This window comes from Pseudophryne corroboree, chromosome 3 (assembly GCF_028390025.1).
Source record: "Pseudophryne corroboree isolate aPseCor3 chromosome 3, aPseCor3.hap2, whole genome shotgun sequence".
Taxonomy (NCBI): domain Eukaryota; kingdom Metazoa; phylum Chordata; class Amphibia; order Anura; family Myobatrachidae; genus Pseudophryne; species Pseudophryne corroboree.
In genome coordinates, this window is record NC_086446.1 from 453,778,521 (window position 1) to 453,802,145 (window position 23,625).

Sequence of the window (23,625 nt, forward strand, 5' to 3'; positions counted from 1 at the left end):
TAGATCGTGTCTGCTGAGGAAGTCCGCTTCCCAGTTGTCCACTCCCGGAATGAACACTGCTGACAGTGCTATCACATGATCTTCCGCCCAGCGAAGAATCCTTGCAGCTTCTGCCATTGCCCTCCTGCTTCTTGTGCCGCCCTGTCTGTTTACGTGGGCGACTGCCGTGATGTTGTCCGACTGGATCAACACCGGCTGACCCTGAAGCAGGGGTTTTGCCAGGCTTAGAGCATTGTAAATCGCTCTTGGCTCCAGTATATTTATGTGAAGAGACATCTCCAGGCTTGACCACACTCCCTGGAAGTTTCTTCCCTGTGTGACCGCTCCCCAGCCTCTCAGACTGGCATCCGTGGTCACCAGGACCCAGTCCTGTATGCCGAATCTGCGGCCCTCTAACAGATGAGCACTCTGCAACCACCACAGAAGAGACACCCTTGTCCGTGGAGACAAAGTTATCCGCTGATGCATCTGCAGATGCGATCCGGACCATTTGTCCAGCAGATCCCACTGAAAAGTTCGTGCGTGGAATCTGCTGAATGGAATCGCTTCGTAAGAAGCCACCATTTTTCCCAGGACTCTTGTGCATTGATGCACAGACATTTTTCCTGGTTTTAGGAGGTTCCTGACAAGTTCGGATAACTCCCTGGCTTTCTCCTCCGGAAGAAACACCTTTTTCTGAACCGTGTCCAGAATCATTCCCAGGAACAGCAGACGTGTCGTCGGGGTCAATTGAGATTTTGGAAAATTCAGAATCCTCCCGTGCTGTTGCAGCACTACTTGGGTTAGTGCTACTACGTCCCCCAGCTGTTCTCTGGACCTTGCCCTTATCAGGAGATCGTCCAAGTAAGGGATAATTAATACGCCTTTTCTTCGCAGAAGAAACATCATTTCGGCCATTACCTTGGTAAAGACCCGAGGTGCCGTGGACAATCCAAACGGCAGCGTCTGAAACTGATAATGACAGTTTTGCACCACGAACCTGAGGTACCCTTGATGTGAAGGGCAAATTGGGACATGCAGGTAAGCATCCTTGATGTCCAGGGACACCATAAAGTCCCCTTCTTCCAGATTCGCTATCACTGCTCTGAGTGACTCCATCTTGAACTTGAATTTTTGTATGTACAGGTTCAAAGATTTCAGATTTAGAATAGGTCTTACCGAGCCGTCCGGCTTCGGTACCACAAATAGTGTGGAATAATACCCCTTTCCCTGTTGTAGGAGGGGTACCTTGACTATCACCTGCTGAGAATACAGCTTGTGAATGGCTTCCAATACCGTCGCCCTGTCTGAGGGAGACGTTGGCAGAGCAGACTTTAGGAACCGGCGAGGGGGAGACTTCTCGAATTCCAACCTGTAACCCTGAGATACTACCTGCAGGATCCAGGGGTCCACCTGTGAGTGAGCCCACTGTGCGCTGAAACTCTTGAGTCGACCCCCCACCGCCCCTGAGTCCGCTTGTAAAGCCCCAACGTCATGCTGAGGGCTTTGCAGAAGCCGGGGAGGGCTTCTGCTCCTGGGAGGGAGCTGCTTGGTGCACTCTCTTACCCTTTCCTTTGCCTCGGGGCAGATATGACTGTCCTTTTCTTATAGGAACGAAAGGACTGCGGCTGAAAAGACGGTGTCTTTTTCTGTTGGGAGGGGACCTGAGGTAAAAAGGTGGATTTCCCGGCTGTTGCCGTGGCCACCAAATCCGATAGACCGACCCCAAATAATTCCTCCCCTTTATACGGCAATACTTCCATATGCCGTTTGGAATCCGCATCACCTGACCACTGTCGCGTCCATAAACTTCTTCTGGCAGATATGGACATCGCACTTACTCTCGATGCCAGAGTGCAAATATCCCTCTGAGCATCTCGCATATAAAGAAAAGCATCCTTTAATTGCTCTATAGTCAATAAAATACTGTCCCTATCCAGGGTATCAATATTTTCAGTCAGGGAATCCGACCAAACCACCCCAGCACTGCACATCCATGCAGAGGCGATGGCTGGTCGCAGTATAACACCAGTATGAGTGTATATACTTTTCAGGGTAGTTTCCAGCCTCCTATCAGCTGGATCCTTGAGGGCGGCCGTTTCAGGAGACGGTAACGCCACTTGTTTTGATAAGCGTGTGAGTGCCTTATCCACCCTAGGGGGTGTTTCCCAGCGCGCCCTAACCTCTGGCGGGAAAGGATATAATGCCAATAACTTCTTTGAAATTAGCAGTTTTCTATCGGGGTTAACCCACGCTTCATCACACACTTCATTCAATTCCTCTGATTCAGGAAAAACTACAGGTAGTTTTTTCAGACCCCACATAATACCCCTTTTTGTGGTACTTGCAGTATCAGAGATATGCAAAGCCTCCTTCATTGCCGTGATCATATAACGTGTGGCCCTACTGGAAAATACGTTTGTTTCTTCACCGTCGACACTAGATTCGGTGTCCGTGTCTGGGTCTGTGTCGACCGACTGAGGTAAAGGGCGTTTTACAGCCCCTGACGGTGTCTGAGACGCCTGGACAGGTACTAACTGGTTTGCCGGCCGTCTCATGTCGTCAACTGATTTTTGTAACGTGCTGACATTATCACGTAATTCCATAAACAAAGCCATCCATTCCGGTGTCGACTCCCTAGGGGGTGACATCACCATTACCGGCAATTGCTCCGCCTCCACACCAACATCGTCCTCATACATGTCGACACACACGTACCGACACACAGCAGACACACAGGGAATGCTCTTATCGAAGACAGGACCCCACTAGCCCTTTGGGGAGACAGAGGGAGAGTTTGCCAGCACACACCCAAGCGCTATAAATATATAGGAACAACCCTACAGAAGTGTTGTTTCCTTTATAGCAGCTTAATATATCAATATCGCCAAAAAAGTGCCCCCCCTCTCTGTTTTTTTTACCCTGTTTCTGTAGTGCAGTGCAGGGGAGAGTCCTGGGAGCCTTCCTCGCAGCGGAGCTGTGCAGGAAAATGGCGCTGTGTGCTGAGGAGATAGGCCCCGCCCCCTATTTCGGCGGGCTCTTCTCCCGGTGTTTGTGAGACCTGGCAGGGGTTAAATACATCCATATAGCCCCAGGGGCTATATGTGATGTATTTTTAGCCAGAACAAGGTATTATCATTGCTGCCCAGGGCGCCCCCCCCAGCGCCCTGCACCCTCAGTGACCGCTGGTGTGAAGTGTGCTGACAACAATGGCGCACAGCTGCAGTGCTGTGCGCTACCTCATGAAGACTGAAAAGTCTTCTGCCGCCGGTTTCTGGACCTCTTCACTTTTCGGCATCTGCAAGGGGGTCGGCGGCGCGGCTCCGGGACCGGACTCCATGGCTGGGCCTGTGTTCGATCCCTCTGGAGCTAATGGTGTCCAGTAGCCTAAGAAGCCAATCCATCCTGCACGCAGGTGAGTTCACTTCTTCTCCCCTAAGTCCCTCGTTGCAGTGAGCCTGTTGCCAGCAGGACTCACTGAAAATAAAAAACCTAATAACTTTTTCTAAGCAGCTCTTTAGGAGAGCCACCTAGATTGCACCCTGCTCGGACGGGCACAAAAACCTAACTGAGGCTTGGAGGAGGGTCATAGGGGGAGGAGCCAGTGCACACCACCTAGTCCTGAAGCTTTTATTTTTGTGCCCTGTCTCCTGCGGAGCCGCTAATCCCCATGGTCCTGACGGAGTCCCAGCATCCACTAGGACGTCAGAGAAAAGTGATTTCTTGAAAGAAAAATTAAACAAACACAAAGGAGAAAGCCATGCATTTTCTTATTGCTACAGTATTTGGGATTTCAGCACTTATATGGCTTGCAATTAAGATTTATGCAGCAGTGACCCATGCTGAGCTTACTTGTCAGCTCTGTGGGAGACGAGGAGACTCTGCAGCGGCACTAACAGCAGATTAGTTAGGGAACTAAATAAGCAGATTCTGAGTTCACAACTGATTTCACAGAGCTAGCACGTCCCCACTGAGATCTGCGGAACACCGTTTTGTGTGACAAATGTATATGTGGGCTATGTGGATGTCAAATTCTGTTTAATCAATGTCACCAGTTTAGCGGATTATGGTTTTGGTAGCCCTCAAGTGGTTTGTGCTCAGTAAGTATTCCATCACCCCCATTCTGGGAGGCTTTGGAATATCCTCATGTTCCCTAACTGCTGCAAGCAATGGAAGTAAACTTTTTGTTTTTACTTGCGGTGAAATCCATACCTCTGGGACTAATTGGCAGATACGGATCATCCTTCCCAGGAATGCCCTCCATTTTGTATCAGCGCTATTGGTTACTCCTATTTGGATACTGCTGTACTGACAGAATGTGAAAGCAGCATATGGTGGAATGTTTTACTAATAAGCGCAAGTCCCAGTGTGTCTGTCACCCAATTTTTAACAAAGCAATAGAGTGATACATTCACTCCTCTGCATTTTTATTTTATTTTATAACGGGTACTAGACCCAGGCATAGAGCAAAGCTTGTACATACATCTGACCACTGACACTCAGAGACTTTATAAAGTGTTAATAACAATAAAGTGCTTGTAGTGTAGCTTTGTAGTTCGTATTTAAGTTACCGTCTAATTTATCTACTGTCATTGGGCTGCTAGGCGCTGCCTATTAATACTGTGTTCCGATTTCTTCTTTGTGCATACTGATTTGAAGCTTAAAATGTTTTCCTCTTGTCTGGTGACGCACTATATGTTGGATCTAGATGGATTTCTAATCAAAATATTTTAGAGAACATAGATATAAACATTTCTTGTACCTGGTACAGGACTGAGAGGACTCTGGGGGTCCACTTGTGACTCAATGGTGATGACACCTTCTCGCTCAGGTCCCCATCCCACTTCACTGTGTCCCTTCACACGGAATATGTATGAATGGTTAGGGAGCAGATCTTCCACTACCACAGAGTTCTCCCTGGGGTTTGGGATGTCAATGGTTCGAGATTCTCCTGATAGAAGAATAAAGTGGCCTATATGTAAGTGCTCTTATATTACAGTATAAACTACGCAATACTGGCACAAGCTTACAATATTAACTCCCAGTTTATAATAACACAAGTTTATAATTACACAGCATATTGCATTGAGTCCTCTCTATACCTTGTAATCTATTATATACATAAAAAGCTGTCATACTATGGATTTCCTGCATGGTTTAGGTTGTTGCTATGTGATGCTTCAAGAAACTAGTGAGTTCATAAGGAATTAGAAATGCATCTAGTTGGCTCAAACAACAATGGGCCTAATTCAGATCTGATCGCAGCAGCAAATTTGTTAGTTAATGGGCAAAACCATGTGCACTGCAGGGGGGCAGATGTAACATGTGCAGAGAGAGTTAGATTTGGGTGGGTTATTTTGTTTCTGTGCAGGGTAAATCCTGGCTGCTTTATTTTTATACTGCAATTTAGATTTCAGTTTGAACACCCCCCACCCAATTCTAATTCTCTCTGCACATGTTACATCTGCCCCCCCTGCAGTGCACATGGTTTTGCCCATTAGCGAACAAATTTGCTGCTGCGATCAGGTCTGAATTAGGCCTAATATCATTACTAGAACTTGTATGACATACCTCCATTGATCAGCTGATACAGCACCTTGTATCCCAGCACCTCTCGCTCGCACTGTGGCTCCTGCCAGCTGACCTTTAAGGATGTAGGCCCCAATGCTGAGAACACTAATCGGGTGGGAGTGTCGGGTATTCCAGGTGAGAGACGATCTAATTGGACAGGACAGCTGTCAGTATGCAAAAGGCGTAGTTATAAAAAAAGACACATTATTAAAGGTTCCTACACACACCTTGTATGGCCACATCCAAGCTGCTAAGAGCATCCCGAACATCCTCTGAGTGAGTGCGTCCTCTCGCAGTCCCAAGTGTAAGTGGGGGTAGTCCTAGTCTGCTGTGACCTGATGCCCCTGTGCACACATCAGACAGAGCATTATGTTGGACCAGGCTGAATGTCAGTAACAGCATAAACAATATGATGAGATTTGGAGCTTGTGCCAGGATGTCCGCAGAGACATTGCTGGAAGCTGACTGGTCCACATGCTGAGAACAAGTGCAAGGCATGAGCACAGCAGCACTCACCTGCTCAGATCTCTTTAAAAACAATACTGTTATACGTCTCCTTAACGGATCGGCTTCCAAAGATGGTTTTTGATCTGAGATTGAAACTGAACATGAGCAAGCCTTAAGGGCACACATCTTCTGAAGTATGAGGCAGCCACTGTGTAGCAGGATCCAATGTGTGAGGATGAGTGATTACAGCAGTGCAGAGTTAACCCCTTTTAGCCCAGAGATACCAGCAGTGAATTGTCTCTCTGGCTATGGAACGAGGGGCTTTAGCTGAGCTTAGAGTTAAGGGGGTAATTTGGCCAGCAGGCAGGTTAATAAATTCACAATCCGAGAGGTCTGCCATGTAGTGTAGGTACATTATGAAGATGTATTACAAAAACACTGCAGACCAGTCTGACAATGAACAAGTGAAAGCAGTCCATGCATTGCATCCAGTAAACCCTGAAAAGGATTGTGTTGCATCTTAGCAATACTCCATATAACTAATGTTATCTTACTACTGTACATTCTTATACACTTTTGTAGTTCTACTAAACAGTACTCCCCACTACGGTAGCCTAATCCCACTTAAGTCAATTTTACTTATTGTCAAGATTACTACAGAATGCATCACAGTCTTTTTCAGTTAGTTGGGTCTGACTGATCGGGTTGTTCGGCGCTGCGGATGGGATCAAGCATCCATGGAAAGCAATGACAAATCAGCATGAGGGTGACACGTTTCCATGGTACCTATCACCGTGTGTGTTGCTCTGGGACTGCCGGCCATAATTATAGTATCTCGGCTTGTGCAGCTGCCGTAGTAACCCTTCACCTTTGCCCCAGCAAGCCGTCTACCAGAGTTCTCCTGCACGCGAGGCAGGGACCCTCCACCTACCCTCTCTGCGGGAAGGGCAAGGAAAAGGAAAAGAGACAGCAGGAGACGGTGAGAAAGTGACGGAGGTTTAAGATTTTATAAAAATGAAAGAAGTAACCAAAGCACAAATTCAGAGAGACAGGGAAGGAAGAAAATCGTTACAGAAATTAGATGTGGGGTATAGAAGAAAATGATATAAGAAATTTTTATTAACCTGTTATAAGTCCTGTGCAGTTCAACAAACTCAGTAATTTATTTTTATGTGATCCACCACAAATATTAATTGTATTAGCTTAATTTTCATGTTTCAATAAAAGAAAATTATATTTAATAATTTATATTCATTACAAGAGAGAATGAGAATACGTGAACTTACAATTGTGTTATTGTACATCTAGGGGGAAATGTAATAGGGTGTGAGAATCAGAAAGTGAGAGATTTTGGTAAAATTCTCCTGTTTTTTTTTAAAGTGGCAATCATTTACATGGCAAAACCAGGCTGATTTTGCCATGTAAATGATTGCCACTTTAACGAAAAACAGGAAATTTTACCAAAATCTCTCACTTTCTGATTCTCACACCCTATTACATTTCCCCTTAGCCTCTATACTCCACATAGTGGGAGATGGCTGTCGCAAAAGAGCTGACAGGTCCTGTGTAACTCCGCTAGCGTCAGGTGTCTTTTGCCAAAAATGTGTATTATTCGCAACGCGACTAGGGTGCACCAGGAGTCTGCTGCTCAATTTGATATGTGACACCTGTATTTCTGTGTGCGACTGAGTGTGAATATGAAGCACAACGGGACTTGTTATGGGAAAAAAAACATCGCCTCACCGGACCTTTCGTGACTGCAGCAAAGATGTATGAGGACACATCTGTACTTTAACTCACACAACTTTGATGAATAGGTCTACAGTACGGGTGAGTACACATGTGAGTATGAGGATGCAGGAAAACAAATAAAGAATATTTTTACCGTATTTGAAATAGACAGTTGAGAGTTGGAGACTCCCATATAAAGGGAGTGTGAGAGGAAGGGAAAAGACAAAGGTTTATAGAAACTCCAGGGAACACAAGTTACAGTACATCCTTTCACTTACCGTGTCCTGAAAGGATGGTTGTGTGCTGAGAGCTGGTGCTGCCAAACCTGTATGTGTCTTGGTGCACACTGGGACTGAGTTGTTGGTACCCAGTGGTCAATGTGCGAGTCAGACTGTTTGCGGAACCAGGGAAAGAAAAATCCATACGGCCATTGATTAATTGCTCTACAATACAAAACAAAAAAAAAGTAGGTGAATGGTTTTGGTAATGCCATAATGAAAGAAATTCTGCAGATTGCTTATTAACATGTAAAAGTATAACCTTTACTTTTTTCCCCACTAGAGGTTCTACCACCAAGCTAACGGCTGGAGTGAGAGATGGGAGTAGTATTAATTAGTTATTAGTGTGTTTTCATCCACGTTTTCTCCCTAACCATAGATATTGCGGTCTACACTGTAGAAATGGCATGCACGGTTATTTTGTTTGTGTAGTTTTATGTTTGTGTTAGGGCTGCCAGATCATCCCTTTAATAAGGGACACAATGAATGACACAGGTTCTGTGGTTAATAAAACCAGGTGAAGTTGGGAAATGAAAGGTAAACCATACATTCCTGATATATTGGGGCAATGTCTAGGTTCCCGACTTGCATCAGAACGGTCGGGCTAGGCAGATTGGGCATTTTTAACATGTTTGAATTCCCCTACAGATCGCCAATCGCTGCTGGCCGGAGATCCGGTCGGCAGTGCCAGCAGATTGGGGAAATAGGACACCTGATAGGACACCTGATATATGACGGCCTTTATGTCAGCCAGCCAGCCACAGAATCTGGGTAATTCATGTGTCCCTTATTAAAGGAATGATCTGGCAACCATAATTTGCATCTAGTTAGTCAGTGCTAGACTAATGTGTATGTGCAGGACTAGTTAGTATAAACTGGGTATACTGTAAATACAGTGGCTTGTTAGTATATTTCATTGTGTGATGAGCTACTACAATACATTTGTGTTGGAATACATAGTTTTGAATGTGATTTGTGGTCAGTTGTCTGAGAGACTAGTGAATGTGTGCTGGGATTGATTCAGAGGTGGACGGAATTGCAGCCGTGGCTGCATCTTTTCCAAATGACGCTACAATGCCCTGCCCTGGGGTACATCTGTGTGTAGGAATGTGAATGGACTGAGACAACCACGCTGAGCAGCTGTATGTGCTGTAATACCACCTGGTGTATCTACACACACACACAAAATTGTGATCTGTAGTCAGTAAGGTGTGAAACTGGTTTTATATGAGCTGGGTTTACACAGGTGTTAGGTCATTTGTGGGCAGTAGATGATCTGCAGTCATAGGCTGTGAATCTGGTCTTATGGTGAATAGTAAAATATACATTTCCAACAGGAAACATCCATTTGGCAGCCCAGGTAGGACTGAATATTTTTTATTAGAAACAGAATATCAGACTATTGATTACTATAGTATATATAAGGTACCATGGGCACCCTGCACATATTCACATTTAAAACATTATCTGGCACATATGATGCATTTGAGTCTATGGGCGGGATGTACTAACCGTCCACGGTACATCCCGCCACACATCGCATTGATACTAATCACATATGTACTAACATATGCGATTAGTCTTGCAAAGGGAGCTGTCCTTAACGATCAGCGACGGTCACTGGACTTCTGGGTTTATGATGCGGTGGCCGCTGGGGGTGCTGGGAGGATCCTCTCTGTGCTGAATGTGGAAAGAAGCCCATAGGCTTCTATAATATAACACCAGCAAAAGCTGGTGATACGCTCCGCTCTGAAGCCCTGGGGTACGGTGATTAGTACATACTGAAAGACAGGAAAACCTGAAAACAGGGATTTCACCGCATTTTTAATTTAGTATATCCCCCCTATATGATTTATTGCATCCTCACCTCCCCTCCTTCACTCCATGACTCAGAGTACTCACCCCCACTGTGCTGGTGGGGTCCCCAGGATTAGGAGGAACAGCAGCAGCATTGTTCCTCTACACCTCCCTGCTGGGTCTATCCATCAGACTCTACTTTATTAAAAGCAGAGAACATAGGACAGTAGGTATCGGCCATGGAGCTGACATAACATATTTAGTACCGGCACTGAATGCATTACTAGTCAAGCCAGTGAGATACATGCTGGGTAGCAACAATGTTTGTAGGCAGGGGTAGGCAGGGTATATAGCTATTTTTTTTTATAGAGTACTCAATTATATGTATATTGTAGTCAGTATTTCACTTATACAGAGGTATAAGCAAATTAACTGCACCTGGCCTATGGCAGGTGCAGTTTCTCCATCTGGCCGCGGCTTTTGTGCATTTGGGAATGCAGCCGCTTTTACTGACACGCCTGCAGCGATACTCCCTTAGCACCCATGAGACAGACTTTTTTGTGTTCACTTCTAGCCACCTCCCAGTCACCGCCCAGGACGGTCCACCACTTTGCTGCCCCAGTTCTGATACTTTCCTGATCACAACAGCATATTTGTGAGTACATTCTGTGTAACCAATGCGCTATGAGGGTTGTCTGAATTTGTTGCACATGCGCAGTTGCAAATAATCGCTCAACTACATGAACATCGCCATTGTATGTGAATTGTGTGCGCCTCTAAATCAGGTCCTTGATGTCTTTGTGCATTGTCCTTGTGAGTTTGGGCTAGTATATATAAAGTAGTCGTTTGGCTGCTCAGTAGGCATGATTTTGGTACCGTTGGATCTGCAGTGCATACTGTGCATGTGCAGTGATTGGCAGTCTGCTGCCCTTTTGGGGATGGCGATGGCCACTGTTTACCATAACAGAGGCGTGTCGCCAGGGCCAGTTCAGGGGCTTTTTGCGCCCCGGGCGGCGATAGGGGGCGTGGCTTCATACAGGGGGCGTGGTCAGTTACGCCCCCTGTACAGTAGTAGCGCCGCTGAAATTATGTGCGGTGCGAAGGTAAACTAGACGCGTAGCATCTAGTTCCCTTCGTGGAGAGGACCTTTGCTGTGCGGTGCGCGATGACGTAATCGCGCACCGCACAGTAAAGGTCCTCTCCATGAAGGGAAACTAGACGCGTAGTGTCTAGTTTCCCTTCACGGCGGGCAGCGGGACACAGCGGGCAGCGGGGGGCAAAAGGCGGCGCCCCGGGCAACAGTCCTGCTTGCCCGTGGCAAGATCCGCTACTGCGTGTCGCCTCCATTTTGGGGTTTGACTGGCTCAGGCTCTCCGTTGGAAGACTGTGATTTCCTGGCCTCTTTGTTTGATCTGCGGCGGCCAGCTTGCGCACCCCCATGGGACACGCAGCCGTCTGATGGTGTGCGAGGTGATCCAATGCATTCTCTTAGAACACAGATCACTAATGCAAGCAGGAGGTGTCTGTTTATATCGGATGCCTCCTGCTGCATTACCATACTAGTGCATCGCTGATGCTTCCATGTAAGCAGTAGCAATAGCACCTCCAACCACATCTGAATCAGGCTCAGTATTTGATCCTGTGATTGAGAATGTAGGGATATGGCAAAGGGCACTCAGACACATGCTGGGACGTGTACCAAGTACACTCCGATCAGAGCCGGACATAGGCATAGGCAAACTAGGCAATTGCCTAGGGCATTTGATATGCCTAGGGGCATCAGCAGCTTCTGCTGATTAAAATGATATGCGGCATGCCTGTATTCTGTATGTAGCATTTCATATGCAGGTACAGCCACAGTATCACACAGTATATAGGCATGCTGAATATCAGTTTAATCAGCAGAAGCTGCTTGTGTATCCTAGCCATATAGCAATGCAAATAAGATGCATTTTTATTAAAAAAATGTGCCCGACATTAGCATTGAGGCAAGATTTATGAGGACACATCTGTATCCAAGCAGAGGCAGAGGTCACAGTGTTAGTGGCAGTATAAGTGCTGTGTGCATGTGAGTGGGTTGGTTGTGCAGTAGTATTCGGAATATGTGTAAGGGACATTATGTGTGTCATGTAAAAATGCATTAATAATGTGCAACATATGTGTAAGGGGCAATATGTGTGTCATTATGTGTATAACGGCATTAATAATGTGTGGCATATGTGTAACAGGGTACTACTGTATGTGTGTCATTATGTGTATAGGGGACTAATAATGTGCAGCAAATGTGTAGGGGGCACTATGTGTGTCATTATGTGTATAAGGGCATTAATAATGTGCGGCATATGTGTAAGGTACATTATGTGTAAAAGGGCATTAATAAAGGTTGTCATAATGTGTAAGGCACATTATGTTTATAAGGACATTAATAAGGTGTCTCATATGTGTTAGGGGCATTACTGTGTGGCATTATGTGTTTAAGGTGCTCTACTATGTGGCGTTGCGTATAGAAAGGGCACTACTGTGTTGTCTAATGTGAATAAAGAGCAATAGGGTGTGGTGTAATGTGAATAAGAAGCAATTCAGTGTGATGTAATGTGAATAAGGGGCTCTACTGTGAGGAGTAACGTTTATAAGATAAAGTTATACTACTGTGGGATGTAATATGAATTATGGAAAGTATCGCATGATCAAATGTGAATAAAGTGCAGTACTGTGTGGCGTAATTGGAATTGGGGTTACTATTGTGTGGCCATGCCACTTGCCATCAAAAACACACCCCTTTTTGGGCTATGCACCAAATGTGTGAACTGTTCCTATTTAAAATATAGGGGATACAAACACCAAAATAAGAACTGCTATGGATGAGGGGTGATGGTGCTGGGAAAGAAGTGCAAGGTCAGAGGCGGAACCAGCGGTGGTGCTAGGGGGCACCAGCCAAAATCTTGCCTAGGGCATCATATTGGCTAGGGCCGGCTCTGACTCCGATATGTAAAGCACAGGATGTTATTTTTATAACAAAGTATGAGATGGTAAGATGTACATATGTTTCAGTAAATTTCTGTGTTAGTTGGTAAAGCTACATAATATATTAGGGTGACATAATTGGACTTGGACCTGAAGACCAATAATAACCAACCTCTCCATACACCCACACAGGACAGAAAGCCCTACCTCTACCTGAGGTAAGCAGAGTAAGGCAGAAGCAGTGACAGGATGCAGGCTTAGACCAGTACCACACATGCAGCTAGTTCAACATAATCTTCAGTTCAAAATAATATTTTCCTATCAAATGGCTCATCATAATTTGTAATGTTCTGTATTGCCTTTTATCATAGTGGTTTTTGTTTTCATATATAAATCATGTCTGTAATAAATAAGTCATGGGTTCTAATATGAAGTGGAGAAAGCCAACGATAGCATTAACCTCCATTATTTTAGTAAGAACGTTAAACGTGTATATAATGCACCTGTGGGACCAACACAAGGAATTTATATTATTTTGAAAATGTATAAATTACATAAAGTGCCAATTATAACATAACTATTCAGCTTCAGTACATAACGTATTAAAATTATTTCAAGCCCAGTCACTTCATCAGAAATAAAAAGTAACTTGCAATCGGTTTAAATAATGTTTTTTCCTCATTCTGCATGACTAGTTCTTCCCCTGGGAAAGAAAAGTAAGAAAAAAAAAGAACAAAAAACCCCACAAAACAAAACAGGACACCAAAATAACCTGGTGTTTGGTCAGGCTATAAAGTCAACCCTTGCCTACTCCATAAAGATTAAAAAATAAAACACGTAAATCGGTTGAAGGGACAGATTACACTTATTCTGTTAATTAAAGATAATCAGAAATCTGAATTATGGGAAATATGTGAGTTTTCTAATGGAAAAAAGGAAACTATATTGAAAAAACATGGGAACTCTATGCATGACACAAAAACAGACCACTGACATTTTGTCATATGTAAATGGATATGGTGGTATCTGCCTCCCTCTTGTGGATAAAAGGCCTCTTCTTCAATCCTATAGTATAGCAGCATATTATTTAATTCTGTTGTGTCTCCCTATGGTGTATATGAGTCATATTGCCTGTTGCTTCAGGTCACTTCTAATTTTTTGTTTTTGTTTTACAAAACATCTTGATATATTGGGATCAGTATGAAATACCTACAATCTGAATCCCGACAGTCAAAATCCCGACAACAATTGACTGACGGTAAAAATCCCGACAAGGTCAAAATACCGATATTTAAAGTATCGACAAGGTCAAAATACCGTCATTTAAAATGTCGACAGGTCAAAAAGTCAACAAGAGTTTCTCATTGTTTTTTTTTGGGTGGGTGTGTGTTGACATAGGTCGACATGGATACCGTATAAGTGTACCGCATCCCCTCGCATAGCTCGCTGCACCTGCCATGCTTTGGGCACGGTGCCTCGCATTATATTCCCCCTCTAGCTCCACTGAGATTGTAAAGTATGAACAAGTCGGTTTCAATGAAAAAATCATGAAAAACTCATGCCGACTTTTTGACCTGTCGACATTTTAAATTATTTTGACCTTGTCGGGATTTTGACCGTCGGTCAATGGCTGTCTGTATTTTAACCGTCTGGATTTTGATTGTAGGTAAATGGACCGCATCCCGATATATTTATATTTTATATATATATATATATATATATATATATATATATATATTATTTTTATTTATTTTTCTCATGCAAGAGAATCAGACTCATGTGCAATTGGTAAATGTGCGCTCGAAGAGCATGGCCAGGTGAGTCTGATCTTTACAGGGGTTGAATCAGTAAATCTTGTACCCAGTGACTGATGCACCACACCAATGAAACGTACATACAAGTACTGACAAGACAATCATGCAACTGCAGGCTGTTAGCACTTTACACTGATGGGGGGGGGGGTTGACGGGAGGGAGGAAAACATACATTACTGGACACCCCACTCCCCCCCCATTGTCTTGTTGTCACCTTCTGGAGTTGCACGTATGGTCCCCCTCCTCATGAGAGAGCTGGAATTGTCTGTATTGTCCTGGAGGCTCTCAGTGTCTGTGGACATCGTGCTGCTGACGGACAGGCGTGGGATGACTTCTACAGGGAGTTTCCATGACACTTGACGCAGATCCAGTTCTGACCCCAGGAGTGGAACGAATTTCCAGCGCTTGCCTTCAAGTAACAGGGGCGTCTTAGATGGGGGGGCACATATTGGGGAAGAAAGGTGGGGTGGGAAATTGCAGCATAAGATGGGGGGGGGGGGAGGGGGGGCAGTGTGGTGCTAACAGCCAGCAGACCGGGCCTGCAGTATGTGACTAGCTGGTCTTGGTACTGAGCTCACTGACCCAGTATCAGCAATAGATATGTCTGGACTGTGGAGACCTTCCCACTATGCTAGGTGTAATAAGGAAGGCTGTTATAGGCAGCTTCTTACCAGATTCATCAGACACACTAGGCCTCTTGCTTCCCACTGGAGATCTCATGACGTCTGTACTGTACATGAGATAGCTGTCATAGTCTTCTCCTCCCCCGGCATCAATAATAGGCACATCCGGAATAATAGGAACTACAAGCAACCAACAGCAGCGGTAATTAAGGAAAAGTGATAATAACCAATAAGATATAAATTTCTTCAACATAAAAGACAGGTGTGGTACAATAGATCAACTATGTTATGGTCGACAGTCCATGGGCCCTCATTCCGACCCGATCGCATGCTGCACTTCCTCGCAGCGGTGCGATCGGGTCTGGAATGCACATGCGCGTCGTTGCCCGGCGACGGCAACAACGCTGACAGCGGAGAAAGTGGTCACAGCGGCGACCGCAAGAAGATTGACTGCAGGAAGGCGTTCCAGGGCGTCAACTGATCGTTGGAAGACGTTTTCAGGGAGTGGTAAGAAAAATGCAGGCGAACGGAGGGCGGATGTCTTATGTCAAAGCCGAGCCCATCATCCCCTGGACCCGTCGCACAGGGTAAGTATGTCCAGGGCTGGTCTTGATTTGTGAGAAACTGTTTTAGCATAGCAGGGCTGCACAAGAGATCGCAGCCCTGCTATGCTAAAATATACTCCCCCATAGGCGGAGATTAGTTGATCGCACCAGCAGCAAAAAGTTGCTTGGTGCGGTAAACTCGGAATGAGGGCCATCGTTCGACATGCATTAGGTCAACAGGTACAAAAAGTCAACACATATATATAGTAAACACATGTTTTTGGGCCAAATCTTGTATGTTTCATGTTATGTTACCACCATCAGTATAAACGTGTACCCTTGTATGCTCGCTTTGTTCACCAGGCTTTGGGTAAGGGGCTTTCTGCGCTTGCCACAGGTTACGATTCCCATAAATATAGCAAATTTTGAGAAAACGTGAAAAACAAAACACGTGTCAACCTTTGTCATGTCTATTCCATTGATTGTGGTCACATAAGAAACATACAAAATAACATCCAAAAAAAGGTTTAAAAAAAATCTTGTGTCAACCTTTTGAATCTGTTGACCGTTTTACCTGTCGACATATTGACTGTCGACCAATACATTGCCGAACTCTCATCCGGATACCATAAAAGACAGGATACAACTTATTTAGATGCAGTCATAAGGTCAACATTCACAGTGTTGACAATCATAATGTCAAAATCACATGTTGACATGTTCACAATGTCGACAAGAAATCCCGGCATTCCCAGAACATCGACATTAAACTGTTGTTGAAGCCACACCTGCAACCAGGTAAAACACAGACAGACCACCAGGGACAGTTTGACAACATTCTATCATGACAGTTTAGCAGTGTTCACATTATGAATGTTTACATGGTCAATGTTGACTTGCTGTGTGTTGACATTCTCATGTCGACATTATGAATGTCGATGTAGCATACCACACCCAACACATTACCACTATTATGTTATATAGTGTATTTTGTGGTAAGCCTCAGCTTATTGCTGATACTAATACCAGTCAATATCCTGAGTTTTAATACATTATCATGTATTTTTTAACAGCATAAGTTTTGAAGGTTACTCACTGGACATTGGACGGGCTGGCTGGGTGGCCAGGTTCATGGTAGCTTCTCTCTCTGGGCCCCATCCTGCTCCATTACTGGCTTTCACTGTATATCGATAAGGTTGGGATTCCCGTAAGTTCTCAATGAGAACCATTCGTTTCTTTGGACCATTGAGTAGAACTTTCTTCATAGGTCCAATAGGTTCTGCAAGAAACACAAAGACATTATCACAAATGATGAGCCCACATGCAAAAAGGTGAAGTCACTTTAGTGATGGTTAACCTAACTGCACTGCCATATTTACATATTTTAAAGGGCTTTATACATGAGTACGAACATGAGTACATGTAACATTTATTAGGTCCTTTTAAGGTGTTTGTTTAATTCCTAATTTATATCTGACAATCTATAAATATGCTTAAATAATGTTTTAAATATTTATATACCGTATATTGAATCAACTGTTGACCCTAGTTATTAAAATTAAATCCGAACATCAAATATTATACTGCTTCTCTACGTTATAAATAGGGACATTTTATTTCCCGGCTCCCACTTATCTTCTTCCAGAAGACAAGCCTACAACTGTTAACACCTCCTCCTAGATCACTACTAGGGATGGACATCGGAAGCCCACCATCAAATGATGGCTGACTTCCGACATCTAATCAATACCAGCACAGCACTGCACCTGCTACCATCTGAAGCTCCATCTAGATACCAGCTCCCATCAAATTCCTGGTATCCGGACTCCAGGTCGACAGCACAAAGGTCGACACACCTTAGGTCGACGTCAATTGGGCGACACACCTTAGGCCGGCATGGACAAAAGGTCGACAGGAACAAGGTCGACATGGAAAAAGGTCGACATGAGTTTTTCACGATTTTTTTCTTTTTTTGAACCTTTTCATACTTAACGATCCACGTGGACTACGATTGGAACGGTAAAGTGTGCCGAGCGAAGCGGCAGCGGAGCGAAGGCACCATGCCCGAAGCATGGCGAGCGAAGCGAGCCATGCGAGGGGACGCGGTGCACTAATTGGGGTTCCCGGTCACTCTACGAAGAAAACGACACAAAAAACACACATAAAAAACTCATGTCGACCTTTTTCCATGTCGACCTTGTTCCTGTCGACCTTTTGTCCATGTCGACCTTTTGTCCATGTCGACCTAAGGTGTGTCGACCAATTGGCGTCGACCTAAGGTGTGTCGACCTTTGTGCTGTCGACCCTCAGTCCCAGACCCCAAATTCATGCATCATCTTCCCTTAGCAGACAGAAGTTCAAGCTTAAACCAACTACCTTATTGTTCCAAAACACAGCCAAATCACTCTATAACGCCATAAATGAAATAGACGAGACTGTACCTAAAAATCAATAATACATTATATACAAATAATTTGAGGCGGGACCATGGCCCTAATAGAACACTTGTTTCTACTGCTTTTATTTAGAGAGTGATTGGATAGGAATGTTAAAGTGGGTTCAGACAACCCCATTAAAAACCATTAAATTAGTTGCCCACTGTCTCCAGGAATAGTGTCATTAAATATACCTATCTTTCATTAATAAACATTTGACTAAGTTCTGTTAAGATGTCACTTGAGTTCCACGTTGCCTGGAAAGGTCAACCCTGTACCCCCCAATGCATTAAATGCTTATCAAGTGCACCCAGATCTGTGTAAAGGGTTACCTCTTACACTTCATATCTTTAAATAATTTCCAAGTAATCCTAAAGTGAATATATTTTACCAAGGAGTTTGTGAAAGCTTGGTAAATACCCCCTCTTATACTATATATCTCTATCTATCTTTCTATCTATCAAACTGTGGTTGCTCAAATCAATTTTATGGTCTTTCACAGGTGCATGAAAGGGAGGGGTTAATCTAGACAAGAAAAAAGTTAAACAATTATATTTATATAAATTGAAATATATTAATGTACATGCTATTATCATGTAGTATATGTAATTATATGACCCAAAGTAGGAGCTAGTATATTACATAGCATTGGAGACCACCAGAACAGAGACGCCTTAACATGGCATTGTGCATTAAACATATTTTTGCGAATATATGAAAACTGAGATCTCTGTATTTCTATTATAATCTAATATTCAAATCGCATTGCTGGTCCTTTGCAGTGTCCTGGGGGAATATTTTTTTCCCTTTTTCAGATATATAAACATTTAGCAAAAGCTATGTTGATCTTCATGTAAAAGCTGAGTATGGCTTCAATTGTGTTTTGTCTCTAGATTAACTGAACGGGGTAATGGTGCATGTACAGGCCATGTCACATGTCCAAAAATACAGCAATATTTTGTGGTGACAGTGTTAGCACTTTTCAGCCTCTGGATATTATTACTACCAGTTATTTAGATAGCACACACATATTCCGCAGCGCTTTACAGAGAATATTTGCCTATTCACATCAGTCCCTGCCCTAGTGGAGCTTACAATTGTCAAAGTCAGAAAAATATCTCTATGCACGTTGCCATATTTGCACCGCACACTGGTCCGCGCTGCGCATGCGTACGCTCTCCCGTGAAGGCGCATACCCGCAATAGCGTGCACCCGCGGGCGCACGGTATGCGTATTTACGGTAGAGTTTATGTAGTCGTAGCGTGCGACTCATTCGTTACACATTTTCACAATTAATGTAGTTTGTAGATCATGATCCCTTTAATGATTTCTGAAAGTTTAGTTAACATAGAACGTCCCTGAACGGAGGAATCCCTCTTTGTATGGTACGAAGGGTCTAACAGGAATCATATAGCAGTGTTTGGTACCCATCGGAAGAGTATTAAATTAGCAATATTCCGGTGTTGGTTTGGAGCGTATTAATCGCTCGTGCGAATAGTTATGGACATAAGAAGTTTATGTCCATTTCTATTATTTACACATACTCAGGTATGCGGCGGGAAACCCAGTTTCCCACCCACCTGAGCTGTTGGAAATCGTCACAGCCCACCTGTATGAATCAACCTATGACCTTTTGTTATGATGCGAAGCCGGATTCCTGTGTCCAATGGACGACAAGATTGTAGGGACCATTGGATTGCATTGTGTGTGGGGCATAAATAGGCAGGCCGACCACATCCAGCTCTCACTCTTCAACGGTTCTCATTGCTGAAAATCGGGTGCTGGATGTCCAGGCGCATGCGATCGTTTCCCCTTGTGCGTAAGTTTTCTCTCCGTAATCATTGTCTTACTGTGAGCCAATCTCTCTCTCTCTCTCTCTCTCTCTCTCTCTTCCTTCTCTTTCCCTCACATCTCCCCTAGACTAGTATTGAATTGTATTAGATAGTATTGTATTTTGGTTAGGAAGTCTCTGTTATATTGTAGTGTATCATTTGTACTGTTATCCCCTTTTACAAGTATATTAGATATAATACAGTTAATAGGCTTTGGACCCTAAACCAGTATCTGTGTATTTTCTATAGTGTTAAGTGTTCACTTGAGCGTCGGTGACGCTCAAGCAGCTTTGTAGTTAGTCAGGTTACACAAGGTTGCACTTACACCCTGTATCCACATTAAGTTATTCTGTGTATTTCATTGGTATAAGGTTTAAACATAAAGGTATAGCGTTGTGAGCGTCTGCGCCGCTGGTGATCTCCTCGTGGTCACGAGCGTCCGCTACGCCATAGCGAATCATTACTCTAGTCATAGCCAACAACGTGCTGTCCTGTGATCACTGGGCCGTGAGCGAACGTGACGCTTGAGCGTCTCGCCTATGGCTGAGCGATCGTTACGCAAATAGCGTACCCTTACGGTACTTCTTAAGTAAACAGCGTACAGTGTTCTTAGACTTCATAAAGGGTTGTTTATACGACAAAGGAATTTAGCATTGTCAATTGGGGACTCGTCCTATCCTTCTCATATCTGCACTAGGTAGATCAGCAGACATCATCCCTCCAGCAAAGGGTGGGAGGTTGTCTCGCAGTGCTGACGGGATAAGCGTCTGCTTCGCTTAGATAAAGAGTGCTGAAGGAATCCGGGAACCGGAAGTAAGAACAAAACGCTTGTGTCTTTTAAAAAAAACTGTTTATTTCTCTTCTGTCTTGCGTATACACGCACGCATACATATATATCTGCATTTCTTTTTCAATTTCGTATATCACTATTCCTGTTTGCCAATTTTTATAGTTGATAGAAAGTGCTAAAAGAGATTTGCTGTTATTTCATAGTAGAGGTAATAGTTAAAAGATAGACCAACACACGGCTTGTCTGGGAGATAAGGCAGTCAGTGTGGTGTGCGGTAGATGATCAGGGATCATCTACATTGATAAAGGTAGAAATTGTGTTACGGTGGATCTTTGTTTTGCGTACACGTGTCACTAACAAAAGACTTGCGTACGCAATCCAAAGGCAGACGCACGCAGCGTACATTACGCAACGTAGCGTCTGGTTACGCCCACGTAGCTCGTCACGAAAAGTTGAATTAGCGCAAAGCGATAATTAGCGCAAAGGCGATAGGTAACGCACAGCGGTAAATAACGCAAATCTATTTTTGGAAAAATCTGAAATTTAGTTTAACAGATCCTGCTCCTAATTGGTAACACAGTTGGACTGAAGACAATTTCTGCGCAGAAATAGATATAGAAACAAAGTGTACATGTGTTGAGTGAGTGTGTTTTTTTTTTATCACATAAGTTTATATAACTTAGAGGTTGAACCAAAAGGAAAGTCGGGTACTCGTCAAGGGACATACGTGTAAGTGACATATACGGTGGCTAGGGAGGCATCCCTGGTTAAATAATATTTGAGCATTAGAGTATAGCGGGTCATAAGGTAACAAGACCAGGAGGTCATAAGGTAACAAGACCAGGAGGTCATAAGGTAACAAGACCAGGAGGTCATAAGGTAACAAGACCAGGAGGTCACAAGGTACTAAAAGGTCCGCTATAAAGGTACAAGAGGCACAACGCCTGGGGTGTTGGTGCAGAACCCATATAGGCCATAAGCTCATGCTGAAGGAATCGCGGCCGGAAACATCGATTCCATTAATCTCTCAGTACATAACAGGTAGTGCTTATGTACTGAACGATTGGACCGCACGTAATTGTGTGCAGTAGTTAGTAATCTGACCTAATACCATTAGAGTAAAGTGGTCACAAACGCTATTTGTACATTCTGACGTGATTTGTGTAATTTTTTATTTTTAAAAGGGAAGTTCGCTGGTCACTCAGGAACTATCTAACAACCCCAACTTTACTGGAAAGAGTAAGTGTCCTTCGGGTAACCCTCACATGTTCCAGTAAATAAAGGTTCACAGGGGCCCTGGGTTGGGTACAGCAGCTCTGGTTACAGTGATTGCAGTACTGGCCAACGTGGGCGAGAAGTAAGTGGGGTACTTGATAAACCACCACCGCCGGCCTGCCCAGGACATCTTGGTTTGTTTGTAAGGGTTCGCTGAAAACCTTGAGATAAAGATCCAAGGAGGAATAAGCAACACCTGCAGATTATGGGGGCCATTTGTTCAGGTAGGGGGCGATCAACCTCGGTTCGGGTTGATTTAGGGAACCGGCCAGTCGGGTCGGCACGATATGTGATGTGTGAGAAATATGGAAATCACGCTGAAGTTTTATGTGATGAATGGGAGAGAATGACTGTACAAGACAGGGAGAAATTCCCAAGAATAGGTAGCTCCAGTCCAGAAGTGTTACAAAATTTAAGGAGGAGGATATGTCTCATTGAACCAACAAAGGGACGAAGTAAACATTATGATTATTTGCAGTTAGGGCAACAGGAAGGTAAATTACAAAGAGATTCAATTGACTTTTCTGAGAGGAGAGATAATGGCATCGGGGGAGGAGTTGATTGCGGAGAGAAAAGCACAAGGTTAAACAATAAAAACGCTCTTAGCAACTGTAGTATAGATTATAAGAATAAGTGTAATAACTGTAACAATGATTATTGTAATACTGTTGAATGTACAACTATTAACCTGTGCAAGTTGCACCCCATGTCAAACTTCCCTAAGGAATACAAACAAGAAAGTGAACCCAGAACGATGTCAGCACCTCTTCCAGCAACCATCACAAAAGCCATCCAGGTGGACGCGACCAAATTGGTAAAGGCAATAATCGAACCCCCTAACGGAGGGTCAGGTGAGGTCGTGTCCACAGGTACGTACAATGTTTCATATCACGCACAAACAGATGTACCCCAAAATGTAAGACCAACACCAGATGATGTAACTGAGCTCGATCTGGCCAGGGTGATCTCAGTCCCCAATGGGAAGACTGACGATCAGGGAATCATTCCCGTCAAGGACAGTGCAATGCGCTGTCTCTGGTCCCGGACCGAATTGAGATCAATTATGTCTGAATTTCCTGATCCTAGGAAAAATCTAGCCAAATGTCAAAAGTTTATTAAAGAACTAGGAAACGCCACAGAACCCACCAACAAAGAGTGGCGGACAGTGCTGAGGGCATGTTTGCCCTCCAGGGTTGACCCTGAAAAATTCATTGCTGATTGTAAATTAAACACGGAGGTACCTTGTATGGAGGAACACAATCAGGAATGTATTAGGCAGATTAACCGACAGTTAGGAATATATTTCCCAGCTACTGTCAAGTGGAATGACATTTTCTCCATAAGGCAAAACGAAAGGGAAAATGTTTCTAATTATTTCAATCGAGCACTGCAAATAATGGCTAGAAACACTGGGATCGCAGACATCAAGACAAATGCACAACATAAAGGAATAGCGGTTAAGGTATTAATGAATGGTTTAAAAGATGAATTAAAAACAAGGGTACAGACCACCAACCCAAACTGGAGAGATATCTCGGTGACCA

General features: G+C 44.0%; 1 protein-coding gene across 3 annotated transcripts in view; it reads right to left on the bottom strand.

Moving 5' to 3' along the window:
- ITGB4 (integrin subunit beta 4) overlaps window positions 1-23,625 on the bottom strand; it is a 131,136-nt gene that overhangs the window by 31,818 nt on the left and 75,693 nt on the right. Inside the window, exons 31-38 of one of the 3 annotated variants that reach the window (XM_063960593.1) lie at window positions 16,846-17,028; window positions 15,253-15,384; window positions 14,796-14,990; window positions 8,007-8,171; window positions 6,784-6,933; window positions 5,778-5,894; window positions 5,551-5,697; window positions 4,742-4,930 (exon numbers count right to left, since the gene is read on the bottom strand). In XM_063960593.1, coding sequence (XP_063816663.1) covers window positions 4,742-4,930; window positions 5,551-5,697; window positions 5,778-5,894; window positions 6,784-6,933; window positions 8,007-8,171; window positions 14,796-14,990; window positions 15,253-15,384; window positions 16,846-17,028 — 1,278 coding nt within the window. The remainder of the gene's footprint in view (window positions 1-4,741; window positions 4,931-5,550; window positions 5,698-5,777; window positions 5,895-6,783; window positions 6,934-8,006; window positions 8,172-14,795; window positions 14,991-15,252; window positions 15,385-16,845; window positions 17,029-23,625) is intronic. The other 2 variants (XM_063960591.1, XM_063960592.1) reach the window with 2 other exon arrangements.